The sequence below is a fragment of the Leopardus geoffroyi genome, chromosome A1 (genome assembly GCF_018350155.1).
Source record: "Leopardus geoffroyi isolate Oge1 chromosome A1, O.geoffroyi_Oge1_pat1.0, whole genome shotgun sequence".
Taxonomy (NCBI): domain Eukaryota; kingdom Metazoa; phylum Chordata; class Mammalia; order Carnivora; family Felidae; genus Leopardus; species Leopardus geoffroyi.
This window is the reverse complement of record NC_059326.1, coordinates 110,819,652-110,840,696: the sequence shown is the minus strand read 5'-3', so window position 1 is coordinate 110,840,696 and position 21,045 is coordinate 110,819,652. Positions and strand designations below refer to the sequence as shown.

The window sequence follows — 21,045 nt, the reverse complement described above, 5'->3', positions numbered from 1 at the left end:
CTTAGGACAAGACTGCAGCTGTCTCAGGGCCAGCTTTGAAGCCAGAGGAATCTCCTTCTCCTCTCATTCTTACTTGCCAAAGGGAATATGTGGGGGCCAGTCCTTTCTGACCCGGGCTCGTGATTATGTGTAAATGAGAGGGGATGAAGGATCACCAGCCTGGACCCCAAGGTCCTGCAGCTGCCCTGTCGATCCTGAGAGGACAGTTTGAAGGAGGGTAGGGTTGATTCAGAAAGTGTAGAGCTGAATGAGTCACCATTGACAGACACTGCTGGCCCCTTCTTAGCAGTCCTTCATCACTGAGACCCTACTACAGAGATTTCTCAACTTAGCCTGGGCTTAAGAATCACTTGGAAAACTTGTTTAAAAGGCAGAAAAACCTGCCGTCAGGGAATCGGAGTCATTAGATCAAGAGTGGACCCAGGAATCTTTGTTTTTCTTGACTTGATGCCAACTTATTTTTTGAGGTAAAACATTTTTGAATATGTAACATATTCATATGAATTGAAATTCAAAAGATAGAGAAGGTTATAAAGTGAACAAATCACCCCAACCCCTGTCCCCCAGTCACCTAGTTCCCCTCCCAACAAGGCAATTTCTTGTGTATGTTTCCTGAGATAATCTATGAATATAATAGAGTATATATGAATACATGAAATCTATGTTTTATTTTGTTTTTATTAACTTTTTAACGTTTATTTATTTTTGAGAGACAGAGGCAGAGCGTGAGCAGGGGAGGGGCAGAGAGAGGGAGACACACAATATGAAGCAGGCCCCAGGCTCTGAGCTGTCAGCACAGAGCCAGACGCGGGGCTCGAATCCAGGAACCAGAAGATCATGATCCGAGTGGAAGTCGGAAGCTTAACAGACTGAGCCACCCAGGCACCACTGAAATCTGCATTTTAAAAACAAGCATATCTTGATGATTCTAATATTGGGGGTCCCTAGACATATTTGGAAAAACATACACGTACTTCATGCTGGGTCCTCAGGCTAGATGTGCGACCCGGCATTGCTCAGTCCCGCTTAGGATGCTTAACAAGAGTTTACAAGGTTCCACCTTGTGTGCCATGGGCAAGGGGGCAAAGGAGCTCCAGTGGGACTCGCCTAGGGAACCTGAGGCTGGAGGTGCGGAGGGCAGGGCTGTGTTTCGGGAAAAAAGTATGAGGGCTGTAGGTCTTTTCATCTCCCTGCCATCAGCTCTGGCACCTGGCAGACACTGGATACCACAGCTTGTAGACAAAAGCCTGGTAACCCAAGAAGTTGCTTGGCCTCCCTGCCCAGTCCCATCCCAGAAGAGCTGTAGGCCTCTGATTTCTTTAGGGGGCCCTGTTTGGAAGTTTCTTTTGTCTCCCTGGCGTCAGGAATCCCATCACATGCCTGGTGGTTAGGTGAGCCAGGCGCCTTAGTCTCCTCGGGAGGGGTGGCAAGGTTCACGAAGCAGCAAGAGGGTGGAGCCCAGAAAAGGCCCTGACTGGGTGGCATGGGGCTGGGGCGCAGTGCTTTGCCAAGCTCTAACCCCTTTCCTGTAGCGTTGGTTCCATCCTATGGACCCAGATGAGAGTTCTGCGCAGGCTGCACCCTTACTGCCTGGTTCACCCCAGAATCCCCCAGCACCAATTCATGCACATTTTGCTCAATACACGTTTGCGGGAGTGGCCTGGACTTGCGGTTTCCCTGCAACGATGGTTATTTTTGGCCTGGAGGCCTTTTCAGAAAACAAGTAGAAAACAACGCTTAGGAACACTAAACTGTGTCGTTCTGAATTTGTTCTCAGGTATACAGCAGGGGAAAAGGTAAACAGAACTTCACTTCATGGGTTGTTATGGAGAGAGAACTAACGCATGCAGGGCACAGGGGATGACGCCGAGGCACCCAGCGGTATCTCAGGGCGGTGACTGCAACGCCCATCTGCCATTCTTCGCCTGAGCCTTCTTTCCCCTTCAGGAAAGGGGAGCCAGAAAGCCTCCCGAACACTAACCCTCCCCTCCCCCCCTCTACACACCCACTAGCAGTTTCTAGGTTTTTCAGGATTGGGGTCTTTAATTCGGCTTAGGCCAGCCCCTGCCTGAAGGACCCTGGCTGGCTGCGGAGTACCCCAGCCAGGCCCGCTCTCCTGCTTTCAGGACAGCGAGACGCGCTCCCGGGGGTGGGGTGGGGTGGGGTGGAGTGAGAGGGTAAGGACGAAACCCCGCCCCCGCGCCTCGCGCCCGCCGCCTCTCCGCCCCACCGTCCTTGGCCTGCGTCAGGCGATCTCGGCGGCCAGCCCCGCCGGCTCTGTGACGCCTCGGGCTCCGGGGTCCTCGGCGCCTGCGCCCGCTTCTATAAAGGCCGACGCCGCGCCGCGCCGCCGTAGTGGCCTTGTTCTCTGCCTTTCCCTTCTCGTAGCGGAGGCTGCCCTGCCCTGTTTTTGTCACCCTCCGGCCCGCAGTCTCCTTGAGACCGAGCACCGTGAGTAGACCCAGGCCGAGGGGAATGGGGCGGTAGCGCCGTGGATTGCGAGCTGGGTGTCCGCACCGCTGTGCTTTGGCCTGCCGGAGGCGGGAGGCACCTGGGCCTTGCGTCCCTCAGGCCCAGTGGAACCTGTCGCTGGGTCCTGTTCTCCCGCCCCACCTCCCCCTCCCTCCCATCCCCCCCGACGGCGAGGCCTCTCCTGGCCGCGCGTCCTCACGACGCCTCGTGGGCGCCCAGGCCGGCGGGCGGGAGAAGGTGCGAGCCGGGCCCGGGATTGGTCCTTCCTCGCACGGGGCGAGCGTCAGTCTGCGCAGAGCTCGGCTGCGAGGCCCAGGCTGCGGCCCTGGGCTTCTCTTGGGCGGGGGTGGCGGCGGGGCTTTCAGTGCAGGTCTTTGGGCGGGCGTGGGCGTGGTGTGCGTGTTTGTTGTTTTGGTGTCCGGAGGGAGCGTGGCCGGTGGGAGTTTGGGAGCGCTGGATTTTTGGCTCGCGTTCTTTCTCTCCGTTGTATCTTCCCTCACTAGTCCCGGGTCCTGGCTGTGTTTGGGCCGCATGCTTGTAGATAGCCGCTTGCTCCTTCAGAATATTTCTCGCCATTTTTTTTGCCACAGCTTGGAGTTGCTGAAACAACTGTTGAAATAGCAGATGCCCTCGTCATGGTGGTGTGACTTGTAGGGAGGCCTAACTCATTAAAAGCCAGACGCTTTGGGTCATGTTTTACAGGGTTAGAATGTTCACCTGGATAGGACCTCACGTTTGGGTTTTGGGATAGTGAATGTATCAGAGCGTCACAATAGAATGTATCTGTCACAGAGCAACGCAGACTTCGCTCTCCTCTCTAAAAGGAGGTGCTAGAATTCGGGTCCCTTAAAACAGCTTTTTCTTTATGTTGTTGACAGAACCTGCTTCATTCCAGTTATGGAGGGGGATTTAATTTTCAACATGAGGAACTTAAAGAATTGCTTGAAAACCTGTCAAATCAAAATCTCATCCATTATTATTGCAGTTTTGCACCGAATTCTAGCTCTAAGACATTAAAAAAAAGTTCTCTTTAAGTATTAAGTTTGGCATCACAAAGTGCATCCGATTACAGATTAACAGATTGCCTCCCTGCTTATTTAATAAGATCTCAACTCCCTTAAGAGTAACCTAATACAGGAATTTGACTATGACTAAGCAGATCTAATTATTTGCCAAGAGTTATTTGAGAGAAATACGAAATGGTCACCTTCCTTAAAACTAATTTTATCAACTGAAGTCCCAGACTTGTCATTCTTTAGTGTTCATTCCAGTACTATCGAATGTAAAAAGAATGTAGAATGTTTTGTAAAAAAAAAAAAAAAAAAAAATTGAGTTCACGTTGAAGTATTTCCTTTGGGATTACCTTTTGTTACTGCCCTGTCACAGGGAAGGTTCTCTGCACTGGGCCCTTCTCTGTTGAACAGAACAGCTGCATTATTGGCAAGCATTAAGCCTCATGGAGGAACAGACATCTTTGTGAACTGAAAAGTGAAATGAGATTCTCTCTAACCATTGATGAGTGAGAGCAGGATATTTCAGTGGCTGGTTTTAAAACATAGCTTTACATTTTTGCTTCCTTTCTTTTGTTTATTTGGAGGAATGGAGATAATTGGGAAAAGGCGAATGAATATTTTAACTGATTTCATGGGTTTGAAGTCTTTGATCCTAAAATAGGTGCAGTGAATGGTTGAAATTTTTTTAGTGTTTGAGAGAGAGAATCCCAAGTAGGTTCTCCATGTCAGCACAGAGCCCTATGTAGGGCTTGAACTCACAAACCATGAAATCATGACCTGAGCTGAAATCAGGAGTTGGGCGTTTAACCAGCTGAGCCACTCAGGCACCCCGAAGTGAATGTTTTAAATGCCAAACTCCGTAATTTCAACTTAATAGTGACATTGCAGGATTATGAATACTCAGAAGCAAGGGCCTTTAAATTCTGTACTTGAAACTTGAAGAGATCGTGGATTAATCTTGAGAGTCCTCCCCCAAGTGCCTCTGCCAACAATCTGAAAATAAGAAATTGATGGCTTAGAACTTTTAATTTTAAAGAAGTGTTTGGTTGTTTTTTTGTCAGAACTCAAGTCCTTTGTAGTTAATTGCTTAATTAATTTTTATCTAAGAAGTGTCTTTTTCCCAATGACTCATAATTTATCTGAGGTAATAAATACATTTTTGGAGCAAGTAATGTGTTATTTCTTTGAGGATTTTAGCAGAACTCAAACTTGGAAACCTGGACAGTCTTAATGAAAGCTAAGAAGTACTGTTAAATTTAGGTACCTTATTTGGTTTTGTAAATTAGATTATTTGTTTATCCTTAAATATTTCATTATCTTGCATATTTTACATTGATGCAAACATATGTAAGTATATTCTCATATACTCCTTGGATTTGAACTCATTTTTCACGTAAGTTTCACTATTGGAAAATGAGTACGTTATTAGCTTTGTTTGTTTAGGACTGACCACCCTCAGGTTTGCATTTTTTTGTGGCAGTTAACTATTCAGATGAGAGTAATCAGTACTTAGTAAGAGCAGAAAAGCAGGCAAAGACAAAGTAAACAAGTTTATTTGAAATATATTTTGCATTAGAAGTGTAGAATGTAACTCTTAAATTTATTCCAGTAATAATTTCATTAGGGCAGGCCTTAAAACCTTGTGTTCCTATGAGTTATAAAAAATTTGAAACTGAAAAAATTTTCTGTCAACACTTTATACTAGCCTGTGAATAACCACTTGAAGTGTTTAACGGGGGTTTTACATAGTACGGGTGTTTAGGATTTTGTAGTTAGTAAGATAGAGGTTTTCTAACAGACTATAGTTGACCAAATGTATAGAACTAATATCTCTTAAATTTCAAGTTCAATATAATACCTTTTTTTTTTTAGATGCCTTCAATTAAGTTACAGAGTTCTGATGGAGAGATATTTGAAGTTGATGTTGAAATTGCCAAACAGTCTGTGACTATCAAGACCATGTTGGAAGGTAAGTTTATTAGAAAACCTGGGTGAAGGAAAAGTAGAAGTAATATTTAGGTGGAGATAACCTGTGAACACTGAATTTATACAAGGCATGATTTGTCATTAAGTGCGCAAGAGTATGAGGGGTAAATAAAGTTTACATTTTAAAAATTTTTTTTTTTTCAACGTTTTTATTTTTGGGACAGAGAGAGACAGAGCATGAACGGGGGAGGGGCAGAGAGAGAGGGAGACACAGAATCGGAAACAGGCTCCAGGCTCTGAGCCATCAGCCCAGAGCCCGACGCGGGGCTCGAACTCACGGACCGCGAGATCGTGACCTGGCTGAAGTCGGACGCTTAACCTGACTGCGCCACCCAGGCGCCCCAAGTTTACATTTTTTAAATTAAAAACTACAGTTTTCTGATACAGGACATCCTTGCTGTATTGTCTGAATTAATGAGGTTGTTTTTTTTTTGTTTTTTTTTTTTTTTTTTTTCCCATTGCTAAATAGGTAAGGCCATAAACTAATATTGAAGTGATTTCCCAGCATAAGACAATAATGGCCCAATTCTCTTTGAAGTAAATTTGGGTTCGCTGTTTGTAATGAGAAAAATAAAAGCCTCCGGAAAAAGAGATACCTCCCTATATGGTAGCTAAATAGAGTACTTTGTTTCAGCAGGGGAGTAAGCTGAGTAGATGGTAAACTGAGATGTCGGTCTTTTTTTTTTTTTTTTTTTAAACCACGTTTTCCTTTTTGTCTTTTTTGTCGTTCCTTTGAAACTGCTGCAAAGCATAGACCCCGCACATTAAAGAAGTAAGGTTACAAAACAGGTCCTGAAACATTTTGAAACTTTTACTAGTTCACTTGAATCTTTTCTTACTATTCCAGTGGGTTGGTAGACATTAATTAATGGTATATGGAGACAATGCAAATCAATTTCTTGCATTGGTGAAAAAAAAATAATAGTAAGAAGAATGTTCAGTATTCAAATATCAAAGGTTTTTATGTAGCTTATGCTTCAGCTAAGAGAAAAGTTACACGCCAGGCACTAGCTGTATGCTGGGGAAAGGAAGCTAAGTGAGAAACCGTCTTTGCCCTTGAAGGATTTATAAACTGGGAAGAAAGACACCAAACAAGACACACTGTCACATGGTATAATTAGTGCATTGATAAAATGTGCCAAGAGGTGCTGGGGAAATATCTTGGCTGATGTTATTTTTCAGGCTTGGGTAGAGACTATAGTGGGTGGTACTAGTGAGGTGATATTTCAAATTTAGTAAAATTAGGATGTTTTGGGAGGTTATTCTGAGGTAAAGTGGACAAAGTGTGTTAGAGAAAAGTAAAATTGAAATTTTTAGTTGGGGTTTATTGGTGTGGGGTGAGCTTGTGATACTCTAGTTGGTAGAGCTGAAGAATGGGCTTGAGAGAAATGGAAAGAATGTGACTTTGGAGCTTGAACATGTTATGTATGTTTGGTCCCCTCCCCACCCCACGCCCAGAAGAGTTTTGTAACAGTCTACTAGACAGTTGAGTGTGTGGATTGATCCCTGAGCTGTAGACTACTAGGGATACATAGACTTTGTGTGGTGGGTTGTAGGAGTATTTATCTGTGGGAGTAAATTGAGGTTGGCAGTCAGCCATATTGGAATGGGAGACAGGTGGAGTTAAGAGAGTAGAAGTCAGAAGTGGGGAATGAGTGGAATAAGATTTGTGGAAGTCAAGGGAGGCATTTTGAGGTGACCAGAGTGATTATCACATTCATCTACAGACTGGTTATTTGGAATTTCATAGTAAGAGGATTTCTTCCTGCACATATTAAGTTCGGTAGAGGCAAAAGCTAAATTACAGAGGGTGTGTCTTCTGTTTTCTAAGCTGGTAATTTCTGTTTGCTGATAAAAGCTGAACATGTAATTCTTTCTGGTAATTGGTACCAATCATGTGGCACTTATGGTCCTGTATCCTGGTACATACATACATAGATCACTTCTATTAAGTTGTAAACCCCTTGGTACATCCCACAGTCACTGTTCATCAAGTACCTGTTGAATGAAGAACTGGGGTATGTCACTAATAAAGAGTGTGAAAGCTTTCCAAGTTCCCTAAAGGCAGGTGAGTAAGGCTTTATCTAGAAGATGTAGAACTGATACCAGAACTGCTGCCTGAATACTTGCTTTGGCGATGAAAGTGTTCTTTATTTCATCTTAGTAGTGTCTTGCTCACTAATCTGTCCTGTGCTGCTTCAAAAAGCATTTGCCCATATAAGAACATAGGGCTCCGTGAAGGTTATCCATGCCTCTTTTGATCACTGAAGCAAGTGGAGTGATAGCAACAGTTAAATGATTCTTTGCCTTCATAGCCTTTGGGCATCATAGGTGAATGGTTTTTATCTTAAGTACCAGTCGTTTATATAGAATTCTAGCCTCATCAGGATTGGAGTCCATTGGATTGGGCAGCTTACTGCTTTCTTTGTTTTGCATCTGTAGTATCTCTGATTATGGGTTTTTTGTGACTTAGAAGACAAAAATAAAACCTAATCACAGTATAATCAGAACTGAAAATCTTGGCATGTGTGTACGTGGACTTACTGATTTGTTCAGGTTCAGGATGTGGTATCAGGATACAGGTGTCTTTCAGAAGTCCTTGAAACTAAATAGCTTAAAGGAATGACTGTTGCTACTTGTGAAGTCAATCTAAAAGTGGAAAAGACATTGTACATCCTTAGTTTAAATGCTAGAGAGGTGATCCTTGATAACTGTTTTATTTATTTTGAGAGAGAGAGCGAGCAAGCACCTGCGCACGCACAAGATGGGGAGGAGCAGAGGGAGTGGGAGAGAGAATCCCAGGCGTGCTCCACACCTTCAACGCAGAGCCTGATGTGGGACTCAGTGCCACAAACCCATCTGTGAGATCATGACCTGAGCTGAAATCAAAAGCCAGAAGCCACTCAGGTGCCCCAATAAGGCCCTTGTTTTTAACAGGGCTTAAACCTTCTTCCAAATAACATTTGGATCTAAACAAGTTGGTGTTCTGTATTATGGTTCCTCAAGTATTTTATATATTGTAACTTCTTTTTCTCCCTTCTGATTAAAAATACTTCACACTAGGGGCACCTGGCTAGCTCATTCAGTAGAGTATGTGACTTTTGATCTCAGGGTCATGATTTCAAGCCTCACATTGGGCATGGAGCCTACTTTAAATAAATAAGTAAGTAACTAAGTAAATAAATAAATTTTTAAAAAGGCATTAAGTTTCTTTCCTTTTTTTTCCAATGTTTATTTTTGAGAGAGCCTGTGCCGGAGCACCTGGGTAGAGGCAGAGAGAGAGAGACACAGGATCCAGAGCAGGTTCTTCCCTGATAGTAGAGAGCCTGATGCTGGACTTTAACTGTTGAACTATGAGATCATGATCTGAGCTGAAGTCTGACACTTAACAGACTGAGCCATCCAGGCGCCCCTAAATAAATTAATTAATTTAAAAAATACTTCATACTAGAACAGGAAAAGCAAAAGTGGCTTAATGCAAATTGAGATAGTCATTTTTGTACTTTTACTCTAGGTTGAGATGGGATCAGGGAATGACATTGGTAGAAAGGAGGAGAGGGGACAGGATTGATCCACCTGTACAGGAAACTAAGATAATTTTTCAGTCTACTCTCATCTTTACCACTCCACTGGAACTGCTTGTTAAGCTCAGTGACTTCCATGTTGTCAAGTGCGTGATCTGTTTCATTTCTCATCTAGACCTGTTGACAGCGTCTGATCATCCCCTTCTACATTTGACTTCCAGGATACTTTACTTAGTACTTACCTCACGGCTTTCTATCCTCTCATTTTTAAATATTGATTGATTGATTGATTGATTGGTTGAGACAGCATAAGTGGGGGAGAGGGAGAGAGAATCCTAAACAGGCTCCGCCTGTTGACTGCACAGAGCCTGATGTGTGGGGTCGAACTTAAGAAACTGAGATCATGACCTGAGCTGAAACCAAGAGTTGGATGCTTAACTAACTGAGCCACCTAGGCACCCTTCTGTCTTCCCATTTTTAAAGTCTGTAGTTCCTCAAGGCTGGTTTAATCATTGGTTCTTTTCATAATATATGTACTCCTTGATTCCCTTGGTCATCTCATCTAGTCTCATAGTGTTATGTGCCGTCTGTACACCAGTTCCCCAAACTACCTATGATTCTGATCTCTTTTAATTTTTACACTTGACATATTTAACTGGTTTGTCTACCCTTGGAGATCTAATTGGTACCTCAAAGTTAGGGAACTAGACTAACTTTGTCTAGTTAGTTAGACAGCTAACTAGGTTGTTCTTATTCTTAATTCCCTGCCCTTCAGAATAACGCTTCTCTGACATATCAGAGAACACTTCTCTGCTCATATCAGTTAATGGTAACTCCAGTGGCACTTTCATCCATCCAGTTCCTCATGTCATAAACCTTTGTCTTCCTTGACTTTTAACTCTACTTCCCATCTGTTGGCAAACCTTTTTGCCTCTACCATCAAAATACATACAGAATTGGATCATTCTTCCATAGCTGTAAACCTGTACAAGCCACCAGCCTCATAGTTGTTTTCCTTCTTTCTCCTGCTCTCTGCCACCTATTCCCAGTACAGTAGCCAAAATGCACAGTACCCAGTTACTATCAGGTCCTCTGTTGTTGGTCTCATCTGCTTTCACCCTTGCTAACCCTGCTCTAGTAATATTGGATCCCTTCTGTGTTATTAGAACATGCCAGACCTTCCTATCAGAAGACCTTTGCCTTTGCCATTTTCTCTGCTTAGGTGTTCTGTCTCCTTTAGGGTTTTACTCAGATGTCATCTTTTAAATAAGACATGTTTGAGCAGTTCTTTCTAAAATTGCAGCAATTCTTTGCATCCTCCTGTGTTCATTGCTGACTCTCCATTGCCTAGGACGCCTGTTAACTTATCAGGAACTGAAATGATTTGATTCAGCACTGGCCATGTCAGCATAACTGATTCTTTGCTACAACCAGTATAGTGCTGAAGTAACTTTGGGACACTAATCTTGGTACTTGCTAACTAGTAAATAACTTTGGCCGTTCTTTTAGTCATGTAGAAACTGAAGGGTGGACCCATTTGGCATGAAAAATACTCTTATTTAGAATCTTTAACGTAGGGATTTTATTTTTAAGGTTTTTCCGTGGAGTTCACCAACACTTTGAGAATCTGAAAGTTAGGTGTTTTTACCAGGACAACCTGTAGATTCAAAATTGTAGGTAATATGTACGTGATGAATAACTCTTAACAGGTATACACTGAAACAGAGTCCCTCAACCCACATTCTTGTTAATTTCCCTACACAGAATATTGTTAATACTTCTGTATTCCTGTGAAGTTATTTTAAATCTAAATATCTAAGTATATGCCCATTTTTATTCAGATAACACTTATTTTCTTATACCTGGCTTTTAAAAACTTTAATCCTGAGATCATACCAGTACATAAGGAGCTGCCTGCCTTATTTTTGTCAGTGGTTGCATGATTTGTGTGTGTATATATACATCTTTGGGCTTCAGATTTTAATAGATTGAGTTTCTGTTACTTGAATACTTTTTCCTCTGTCTTTCTAAATGCAGCCCATCTAGAGAGTTTGGTATTAAGAGTAAGGCTAAGGGTCTGGCTTTAATTTTTTACTAAATGGCTGACCAGTCATCTCAGTCCCACTTATTAAGTGACTTTTCTTTCTTATTAAGGATCCTTTTTGTGTAATAATCGTAAAATTGTCTACTCCCAAACTTTTTATAGTTTTTGGTGGTTTATGGACCTGTTGGGAACCACTAACTTTAAATGCTCGTAAGAGAACTATTTTTATTTTTTTTTAATTTATTTATTTATTTTTTTTCAACGTTTATTTATTTTTGGGACAGAGAGAGACAGAGCATGAACGGGGGAGGGGCAGAGAGAGAGGGAGACACAGAATCGGAAACAGGCTCCAGGCTCTGAGCCATCAGCCCAGAGCCCGACGCGGGGCTCGAACTCACGGACCACGAGATTGTGACCTGGTTGAAGTCGGACGCTTAACCGACTGCGCCACCCAGGCGCCCCGAGAACTATTTTTCGTAGAGTACTTTTCATAGTCGTAGACAGTGTCTTGCAAATTACTCATTTGAGACATAGCCTCCTTGGTATAAATAATGGGAATAATGGCAACTCTCTTCTGGTTTTCTTAGATTTGGGAATGGATGACGAAGGAGATGATGACCCAGTTCCTCTACCAAATGTTAATGCAGCAATATTAAAAAAGGTAAGGTAACAAACTATATATTTGTATATATGCTTTTGTTTTTTCATTGAACATCCTTGTGATCTTATTGTACTGCTACATAGATCACTTCTTACATCGACTGATTATGACTCTGAATATTTGTTATGTTTATTTAACTACGTCCTGTGATTATTTGATAGATACGCTGCAAGGGGAGCTTGAGAATAAATATACCCACACCATTGACCACCTTACCTTGTGTCTAAGCATAAAAGGCTCTTCACGTTGAATAGAATTTTAGCATTTCAGGGTACATGGCTCCTTAACAGAGCCAGCCATTTAATTGGATGCTCATCTGAAGAAATAGCACCGAGTTTTTATAAAGTGGAGGAAACTAGTTAGGCTTAGAGAGGAGAATGGTTGGTTCCAGTTGGCCTTTTGCTCAGAGATTTTCAAAAGTCATTGGCTATATGCAGTTTCATCTTAATGCTTTCTCTTGATCCTGGTGTGAGATACAGCTGTGCTGCGTATTTTTCCATATCCTACCACAATTAGCTATTAGCATTTCTTTTAATTGCCCTAGACTGGGTAAAAAGTGATTCTCTAAGCCTGAACCTTTTTTGGCATGTATTATTGGCCATTTGTATTTTCTGCTTGGTCTGTTTTCCTTTGCGTGTCTTTCTGGTGGGCTTTTTAAAAATAGTTGTAGGAGCACCTCGGTGGCTCAGTTGGTTAAGTGTCTGACTTGATTTTGGCCCAGGTCATGATCTCATGGTTCATGGGATGTAGCCCTGTGTTGGGCTTTGCACTACCAGCACGGAGACTGGTTGGGATTCTCTCTTCTCTCTCTGTCTCTCCCTCCCTCCCTCCCTCCCTCCCTCCCTCCCCTGCTAGTGTACGTGCATGCGCTCTCCCTCTCTCAAAATAAACTTAAAATTGTTATGAAATACACATAACATAAAAATTACCATTTTTGGATGCCTGGGTGGCTCAGTTGGTTAAGTGTCTGATTTTGGGTCAGGTCATAATCTCGCATTTGGTGAGTTTGAGCCCTGTGTTGGATTCTTTGCTGACAGCTCAGAGCCTGGAGCCTGCTTCAGATTCTGTTTCTCCCTCTCCCCCTGCCCCTCTCCCACTTGTTCTCTCTCAAGAATAAATAAACAGGGGCACCTGGGTGACTTGGTTAAGCGTCCAACTTCGGCTCAGGTCATAATCTCACGGTTCATGCATGAGTTTGAGCCCCGTGTCAGACTCTGTGCTGACAGCTCAGAGCTTGGAGCCTGCTTCGAATTTCGTGTCTTCCTCTCTCTTTGCCCCTCCCCCACTCATGCTTGCTCTCTCTCTTTCAAAAATAAACATTAAAATTTCTTTTTAAAAATTGCCTTTTTAACTTTTTTAAATGTACACCTCAGTGGCATTAAGTACATTTGCACTGTTGTACAGCCACCACGACTCACCATCTCTAGGAATTTTTCCTCATTCCAAACTGAAACTCAGTACTCCTTAAACAATAACTCCTCAATAACCCCTTCCAGCCCCTGTTAACCACTATTTTCTGTGTCTGTGAATTGGACTGTTGCGGGCACCTCATATAAATGGGATTATACAATATTTGTCTTTTTGTGTCTGGCTTTGCATAATGTTTTCAAGATTCATCCATTTTGTAATCTAGTGGACTTTTTTATAGGAGTTATTTATATGGTGTTTCTATCACTTTGCATTGACTTAAGTCAGTTAATAGTATTTTATGGTTTAGAAGCTTTATGTTTTATCTAGTTAGATTTTTTTCTTCTGGGTATTGTCTTGCAATAAACATTCTGTTTTATCCTAATGTAAAATGCATCTAAAAGGACTTTATTCAAATGCCATTTTTTAGGTGTTGGAGTTATAGCAGTAACCAGAGACCAAATGTCTGCCCTTAGGGAATTAACATCCTAAAGGTGTGGGGGAAACATACAATATAAATAAGTCAGATGAGAAAGCTGTGGAGCATAACTGGGTTGATCGATGGAGAGTTAGCTATTTTTAAAATAAAGGTGGTTAGGAAATGCCTTACTGAGAAGTCGATCGTTGAACAAAGACATGATTATGTGGGGGAATAGAGTTCTGGGCATGGGGAGCAAGTGCAGTGACCCTAAGACAAGAGCATGTTCTACTCTGAGGAAAGGTGGGAAGGCAGCAAGTGTGGTGACTAGAGCATAATGAACAAGCAAGGAGTTAGTACAGAAGATCAGAGTTAATGGTCTGGGTGATACGGGGCCACTTCAGAGAATAAGTTTTTTAAGCCTATTCTTAGGAATATTTGAACTTACATACTGAATAACTGCATGATCCAAAACTGCAAAAAAGTATATGGTAAAAACTCTCATCCTTGGCTCTGTCTAACCTGCAACCCCCTCAAGTAATACTAGTCAACATTAGTTTCTTAGGTATACTTACCAGTTTTTTTAATGCTTATGTAAGCAAATACTGCTGTTGTTTTCTTATACAACTGGAATACTTAAAAAACTATTGTTTATTTCATTAAACTCCATAGCTTGACTTTCCCTTCTAGAAATAGTTCTTTCCTTTTCTTAGATCCTGGCAGTATAGTTTGTCAGTTCTGCCATTTTTTCTCAGCATTGCTTATTCCTCCAGTATTATACTGAATAAATTTTAATCATACAGAAAAGTGAAACTATACAGCAAACACCCACTTACCACCTAGATTCTATAGCCTATAACTCTTTCAGTGTTGATTTTGGTCTTTATGATGGTACATAGAGTCTAACCAACTCTCTGAAACTTTATGTGTGTTTATTCCCCTTCTAAGGGAACATGTGGGCTTTTCTTGCTTTGTTCTTATGCCCAGTATTCTTGTGCGCATGTCACGGATGTTTAGAATTTCTTGGTGATAATGTATGCACATCCTCACCCTTACTAGTATTTGATAGATTACTTTCCAAAGGGATTATTTTTTTTTAACTTTTTTTTTTTACGTTTATTTAATTTTGAGAGACTGAGACAGAACACACGTGGGGGCGGGGCAGAGAGAAAGGGAAACAGAGAATCCGAAGCAGGCTCCAGGCTCTGAGCTGTCAGCATAGAGACAAGCGATGAGATCATGACCTGAGCCGAAGTCAGATGCTTAACTGACTGAGCCACCCAGGCACCCCTCAAAGGGGTTATTACCTCACTCTCCAGTATAAAGGTTCATGTTATCCTCACACTATTGCCAGAGATTAGTATCAAAATCCTGAGTTTTTTTTTTTTTTTTTTTTGTCAGCCTCAAGTAGTAACTGTAATATTGGTTTTTGCATCTAATAAAACTGAGCATTTTCTCCTGAGATTTCTTTTGTGAATAGCCTGTTCATATCTGTAGCTCATTTCTTTAGTGTTTTTTTTTTTTTTTTTCAAGTAAGCTCTGTCCCCCGTGTGGGGCTCAAACTCACTATTCTGAGATCAAAAGAGAGACACATACTCTACTGACTGAGCTAGCCAGGCACCCCACTTTGTAGTGATATTTAAGATTTATATTCTAGAGGGTAATCCATTGCTGGTTGCTCATGTTGCATGTAGTTTTTAGTCATTGTCCTGTCTGACTTTATGTATTTTTTGCACAGGAGCTTTTTAGTGTGGTCAAGTATAATTATCTATCTGCATGTTTGCTTTTAAGATTGTCTAACCCCTAGGGTTATGAAGATTCCTCAAGCTTCAGTTTTGCTTTTCAGGTTTGACTACTAACTTGGTTATTCAAGTCAACTTCTAGCTAGTTCTTAGCCCAGTGTAAAAACAACTTTGCCCCAGTAGTGGAATGAGTACCTTGTGATGTAATGCCACAGAGGAATAAACTTTCATTTTTACAGGTCATTCAATGGTGCACCCACCACAAGGATGACCCCCCTCCTCCTGAGGATGATGAGAACAAAGAAAAGCGAACAGATGATATCCCTGTTTGGGACCAAGAATTCCTGAAAGTTGACCAAGGAACACTTTTTGAACTTATTCTGGTATGTTCTTAATACATTCTTTAAGATATTTCTAGCACTTCTAGTAGTTAAATTTGTTCAATTCATTGACACTGAATTTTAATTCTCTATAAACTCCAGTGCAGTGCTATATTTGAATTTATATATTAAGAACCATATTCAATAAGTGATCAAATGTAAATGCAACAGAGGGTGGAGATGGTCACATTGAATTTTTAAAAAGCAAAATTCAGCTATGCTGTGTCCAAAACACCCACTTTAAAGAGACAGATTTAAAGGGTGGAAAAAGATTAAATTATGATAACCGTAATCAAAACTGCAGTGACTATATTAAAGTAGATTTCAGAGCAAAGAATATCACCAGGATTAAAGAGGGTTGCTGCATAATGATGAAGGGATCAGTTCATTATTAGGGCATTATAGTCCTAAGTGTTTATTGCCTAAAAGAATTTCCAAAAAGTGAAACAAAAACCAGTAGAACTCAAAGGATGGATAGACAAATCCACAATCCTAGTGATTTTAACACGTGTCTCTACTTCATTGATAAAACAAGTAGAATCAGTAAGGATGTAGAAGCCATGAATGACACTATTGACTGACTTATCCTGATGGACATTTATAGAATGTTAAATATAATGACAGCAGAATACATACTCTTCTCAAAAGTATACTACTAAGATAGACCTGTTAATGGTAGGAAAAAAGTCCCAATATTTGAAAGGAGTCAAGGCACATACACTGTGTGATCTGATCACAGTGAAATTAAATGAGAAGTCTGTAACAAAGCTATCTGGTAAATCTAAATATTTGAAAACTTAACGCTTCTTAGTAACCCATGAGTCAAAGAAGAAATCAAAAGAAAAATTAGAAAAGAATTAAAAATTGTATGCCAGAAAGTATTTTGATCTGAATGGAAATAAAACCCAACACACAAAAATCGCAGATGCAGCTAAAGTAGTATTCAGAGAAAAGTTGATAGCACTAAACCACCTGTATTGGAAAAGAAGATCACTGATCTAAGCTTTTACCTTAAACTAATGAAAGATGAAATTAAAGCCAAAGGGAATATTGAAAGTAAGAGTAGAAAATAGAGAGAACCAAAGAAACCAAAGAAATTGTTTGAAATCAGTAAAATGTAATGCTATTACTGCTTTTGCCTCTTTAAATATTTTTGTCAAGATTTGACATATGCTTGTGCACCCATAAGCACAAACATGCACGCCCATAAGTAGCGGCTCTTCTCTAGCATTAGAGGTAGTGTAGTTCGCTTAAGGCAGCAGCAGGACTCCATATTATTAGAAGGTATAACAGAAGGACATACAAAAATATTTCACAAAAGAATCTGATTTATTTTCCCTTTAATTTCATAAAATTAGTTATTTTAGTTTAGTTAATTAGATACGGATTGGCAGTCACTACCTTTAGATTTAGGTTACAACCTCAAATAATTCTTTAATGAAAACCATCACTTTACAGGCTGCGAACTACTTAGACATTAAAGGTTTGCTTGATGTTACATGCAAGACTGTTGCCAATATGATCAAGGGGAAAACTCCTGAGGAGATTCGCAAGACCTTCAATATCAAAAATGATTTTACTGAAGAAGAGGAAGCCCAGGTAGGTTACTCACAGCTTGTTCTTGATCACACACTTTTTAAAAAAGAATGAAATGCAAACATGCTCAGGAAAGATGTGTTGTCTCTATCAGGGAATCTTGACTTTTACTTGAGGGTTAGTAGGCACCTTCTGTGTTATAAATATAAAAATACTTGTTTTGAGAGTGGTCTGTTAAGTCTAAACACTTGCACAATACCACTCTTGCCTAAGCATAAGAACGATTAGTTTTCAATCATAGGTGCTCTTTGATATTTACTCCTTTGCAGTTACTAGTTTTGGCACCTGGGACCTTAAATGTAAGCAAGCCATAAATATTTGACTTCAGAAAACCAACCCCTGTGGATGGTGTTATGCCAGGACACTTATGAGCATCTTAGTGAGTGGGGGAAGAAATGAATGAAAAGATCAGAATGTTGACACAGCTACAAACTGAAATAATGTGCATGAACTGTTTGAATTTGTTGCCATGTCTGATGACTGAAGCTTTAATGCCCATTGCCTTTGCTTTTTTGATAATTTCAGCAGGGTAGAATAAAAACCTGGGGAGGCAAAGAAGGATAACCAGGAAGTGTACTTGTAACCTGGTATTTTTCCAGTTTTTTGTCTGTCCCTTTCTGACCCTCTTCATAGTCTCTTGATGAATCATTAGGTAGTAGTCTGAGGAAAGACTCCTTAAGGTGCTTCCTAATATCTGTCTCTTCTAGGTACGCAAAGAGAACCAGTGGTGTGAAGAGAAGTGAAATGTTATGCCTGACACTGTAACACTGTAAGGATTTTTCCAAATACTAGTTGCACTGCTCTGTTTATAATTGTTAATATTAGACAAACCGTAGACAAACGCAGCAGCAAATCAGTTGTTTTAGCAGAATATTGTCCTCCTTGCATGTGTAGTTTGAGTACAGATTCCAAACTTATGGCTGAGTTTCTTCCAGTATGATCAAAAGTTTTTGTTTCTTCACTCTGAATAAAACTCAACTGTGGGTTCGCTATAGAAGGTGGCATTTTGGGATTTCCCTCTCTGTAAAATGTTTTCCACCTAGTTTATTGTCAGTTAACGTTAGTTTAATAACCTTTTAAAAGTTGGCATTGTAAATAAAACAAGTTGCAAAAAGTTTTCTGAACTAGAATTAACAACGTATTATCTTTATTCATGAGTTGGAAACTGGAAAAAGGCTACTTGAGGTAAATGTTTTGAGTGGGATTATTAGGATGTCTTCCAGCTTCCTGGAATCAAAGAGTGCCACTGGTATTGATGAACCTGTATGTAGCAGGGCTCCTTTAATTGGATCTAAGGACTTGTTTTTGCATTTTTAATCCTCAGTTTTGACTGTGTTGGCTAGAGAGTCAGTTACTCCTCAGTTTGTGGTTTTGGGGGAAATATAACTAGGTGGTCTGTTAGCTTTTCAATTAAAAAGGACAAATAACCTGTGTGATATGTCATCTTTTTATAATCAGTGATCCCATGTGGGGGAAACGTCACACTACTTGCATGTAAAAATAATTTAACCTTTAACATTAAAATGTCTGGCAAAACCTAGAAGGTATCCATCATGAATGCAAGATACTTTCAATAAAAAGTAAGTTACATAGTAGGTGGTAAATGGTTTGCTTTTGTGTACTTAACTGTGTCTCTTCACTTGTTATTAAATGAGTTAAATATACGAATGGTTTTGTAGCTGGAGACAGCTTATAGTAGTTTGTGTCCTGACTCACTGGAGGCTGCTGACAAAACAGTTGGGTTCTGGTAGGCTTGTGTCTTTTCTGACTGCCAGTGACAGGGTTTGCTAGAGCCAATGCTTTATTTTTTATTTATTTTATTTTTTGCCAGTGCTTTAGTTCTTAATCTGTGTACATGGCCACACAGGACTGCATGTCCTGATCTTGTTGCCAGCCTCTGCCCTACAGTAGAATGTTTTCTTGATGGCTTGAGATGGCTCACAAATTGTTTTATCATCTTTTTTCTTTCCTCCCATGTGCTCCCTTTTTTCTTCCTTTCCCATTTAGCATCACCTGTATTCACATGTAATCTTCCTGCATTCTGTTCATGTTTACTGTGAGCTTTTGTGGCTCAGATTATTTGTTGACAGTAATTTGCCCTTATACTTCACCTCTCATTGCCCCAAGTCTGTCTTATTTAATAAAGTCCCATATGCTGTGTTACATGAATTCCTGTTCGTTGCTTGTACCAGAGATTGCAAGCTACAGCCCGTGTGTGGGTGAAATCCATCCCACAGCCTGTTTTTGCAGTCTTTGAGTTGAAAATGGTTTTTATGTTTTTAGAGTATTGTTAAAAAATGAATATAGGCGACTATTTGACCAAAAAGCCTAAAAAGTTTATTCTCTGGCCCTTGAGAGAAAAAGTTTGCCAACCTTTGTGACTACTTCTGGCTCCCTGGCTCCCTTCATTCCAGGGATTAAACTTGTTTTCCATCTGTCCTAGTTTTAATTGGGAGGGTGGCAGAATTCAACCCTGGCTGCAGTGTCTCCTCTGCTAATTCCTGCCTGTCAGTTCTTGTAAAAAGCTTAATCCCACCCCCCATTCTATCCCTAGCAAGATTATGAAAAACAAAACTCTTGAAAGTTCAGGATTGTTACACATGTGCCATGTTTAGTTTGGGAAGGAAACATACCCGCTTCTGGGAAACAAAACCTGTTCTCAGTCTGTATAACCCCCAAGAATTGTTGGAATTACAGGACTAAATAATACCACTACCCATATTTAAAGGACACTAGGATCTTTCTGAATAGGTAAGACTTGAGTAGACAATATAGTAAAGATTTTTGCCCCCTTCATGATTTTGTATAGATTATGGCCCTAGTCTTTAAACAAAATATCCTGATAATGTTAAACTTTCAGGTTTAATAGAAGTCTGACAGCTCATCCAATAGAAAATAGGCCATTTGTGGACATTGCGTGCCCACAGAAGTCATAGGTATGGTGTTCAGAGGCACTTCAGGCTGGCTGCAGCACTCGGCCTACCTTATTCCTTCTAACCTGCTGTCCACTCAATATTTCTTTAATATGCCTACTAAGAGTTTCTATGCCCTTACCTTAGGCAGGGAAGGTAAGTGGCCCTTTCTCCTTATCCACAGTAACCAAACCTATCTTCAGAGATGCACTCTTTCCCACTCTCCCGGCTTTTCTAAACTAAAACTGTGGAATGAAGTCATACTGTGAGGCCGGACCCCGTTTCTGCCTCTTAGTGCCTACCTGTCCTTAGGTAAGTTCGAAATGGTAATTTCTTTGGCTTCTCAGCTTTTCATTGACTGTGTTACTTAGGATTGAGAGTAAACCAAACTACTTCTGAATGTTCGCTTACTCCTTTTTCCCTGACCTAGCCATGGATTAAGGATATGCCCCCTCAAACAGATTCTAATAATTGTTGTATTGTAGAAGCAAGTTATGTCATTTGAAGTGCTGCTAATTAGCTTGCCTTCATAAATCTATCTTTAATACAAAAGGTAGGTACTGCTTTGCAGTTTTTATGTTTTTCCAAAGATGCACAGAGACATCCTAACATTGTTACAGATTCTTGAGTGGCATTATAGCTGTGATTTATTTATTCTGCAACTGTTTGAACACATCAGCTCCTGGAATTAAGATTTATACTGTAATTTGGTGCACTGTTAGGACTGCAGCCCTGTAATATGAAGTTAATGGTAATGCTGAGCTTAGACTGGAACTAGCTGTAGGACAAGAAGAGTAACAATGAATTCCTATGAACATGTGACTCAGAGCGGGCAGATATTCCAAACCACATGGTCTCTTAGCTTACTTAAAAACTGGCCAATCCTATAG

General features: G+C 40.7%; 1 protein-coding gene across 2 annotated transcripts; it reads left to right on the top strand.

The window, feature by feature from the left end:
- The first annotated feature begins 2,220 nt into the window (after positions 1-2,220).
- SKP1 (S-phase kinase associated protein 1) lies at positions 2,221-18,847 on the top strand. 2 transcript variants are annotated; one of them, XM_045489022.1, is made up of 6 exons: positions 2,221-2,451; positions 5,358-5,454; positions 11,627-11,700; positions 15,507-15,650; positions 17,106-17,246; positions 17,951-18,847. In XM_045489022.1, the coding sequence occupies exons 2-6, from the start codon at positions 5,358-5,360 to the stop codon at positions 17,984-17,986; spliced, it is 492 nt and encodes a 163-aa protein (XP_045344978.1). In that variant the 5' UTR covers positions 2,221-2,451; the 3' UTR covers positions 17,987-18,847. The 2 variants fall into 2 exon arrangements, with proteins under 2 accessions (XP_045344978.1, XP_045344979.1); XM_045489023.1 differs by having other exon boundaries at positions 2,285-2,709.
- Positions 18,848-21,045: the final 2,198 nt, after the last annotated feature.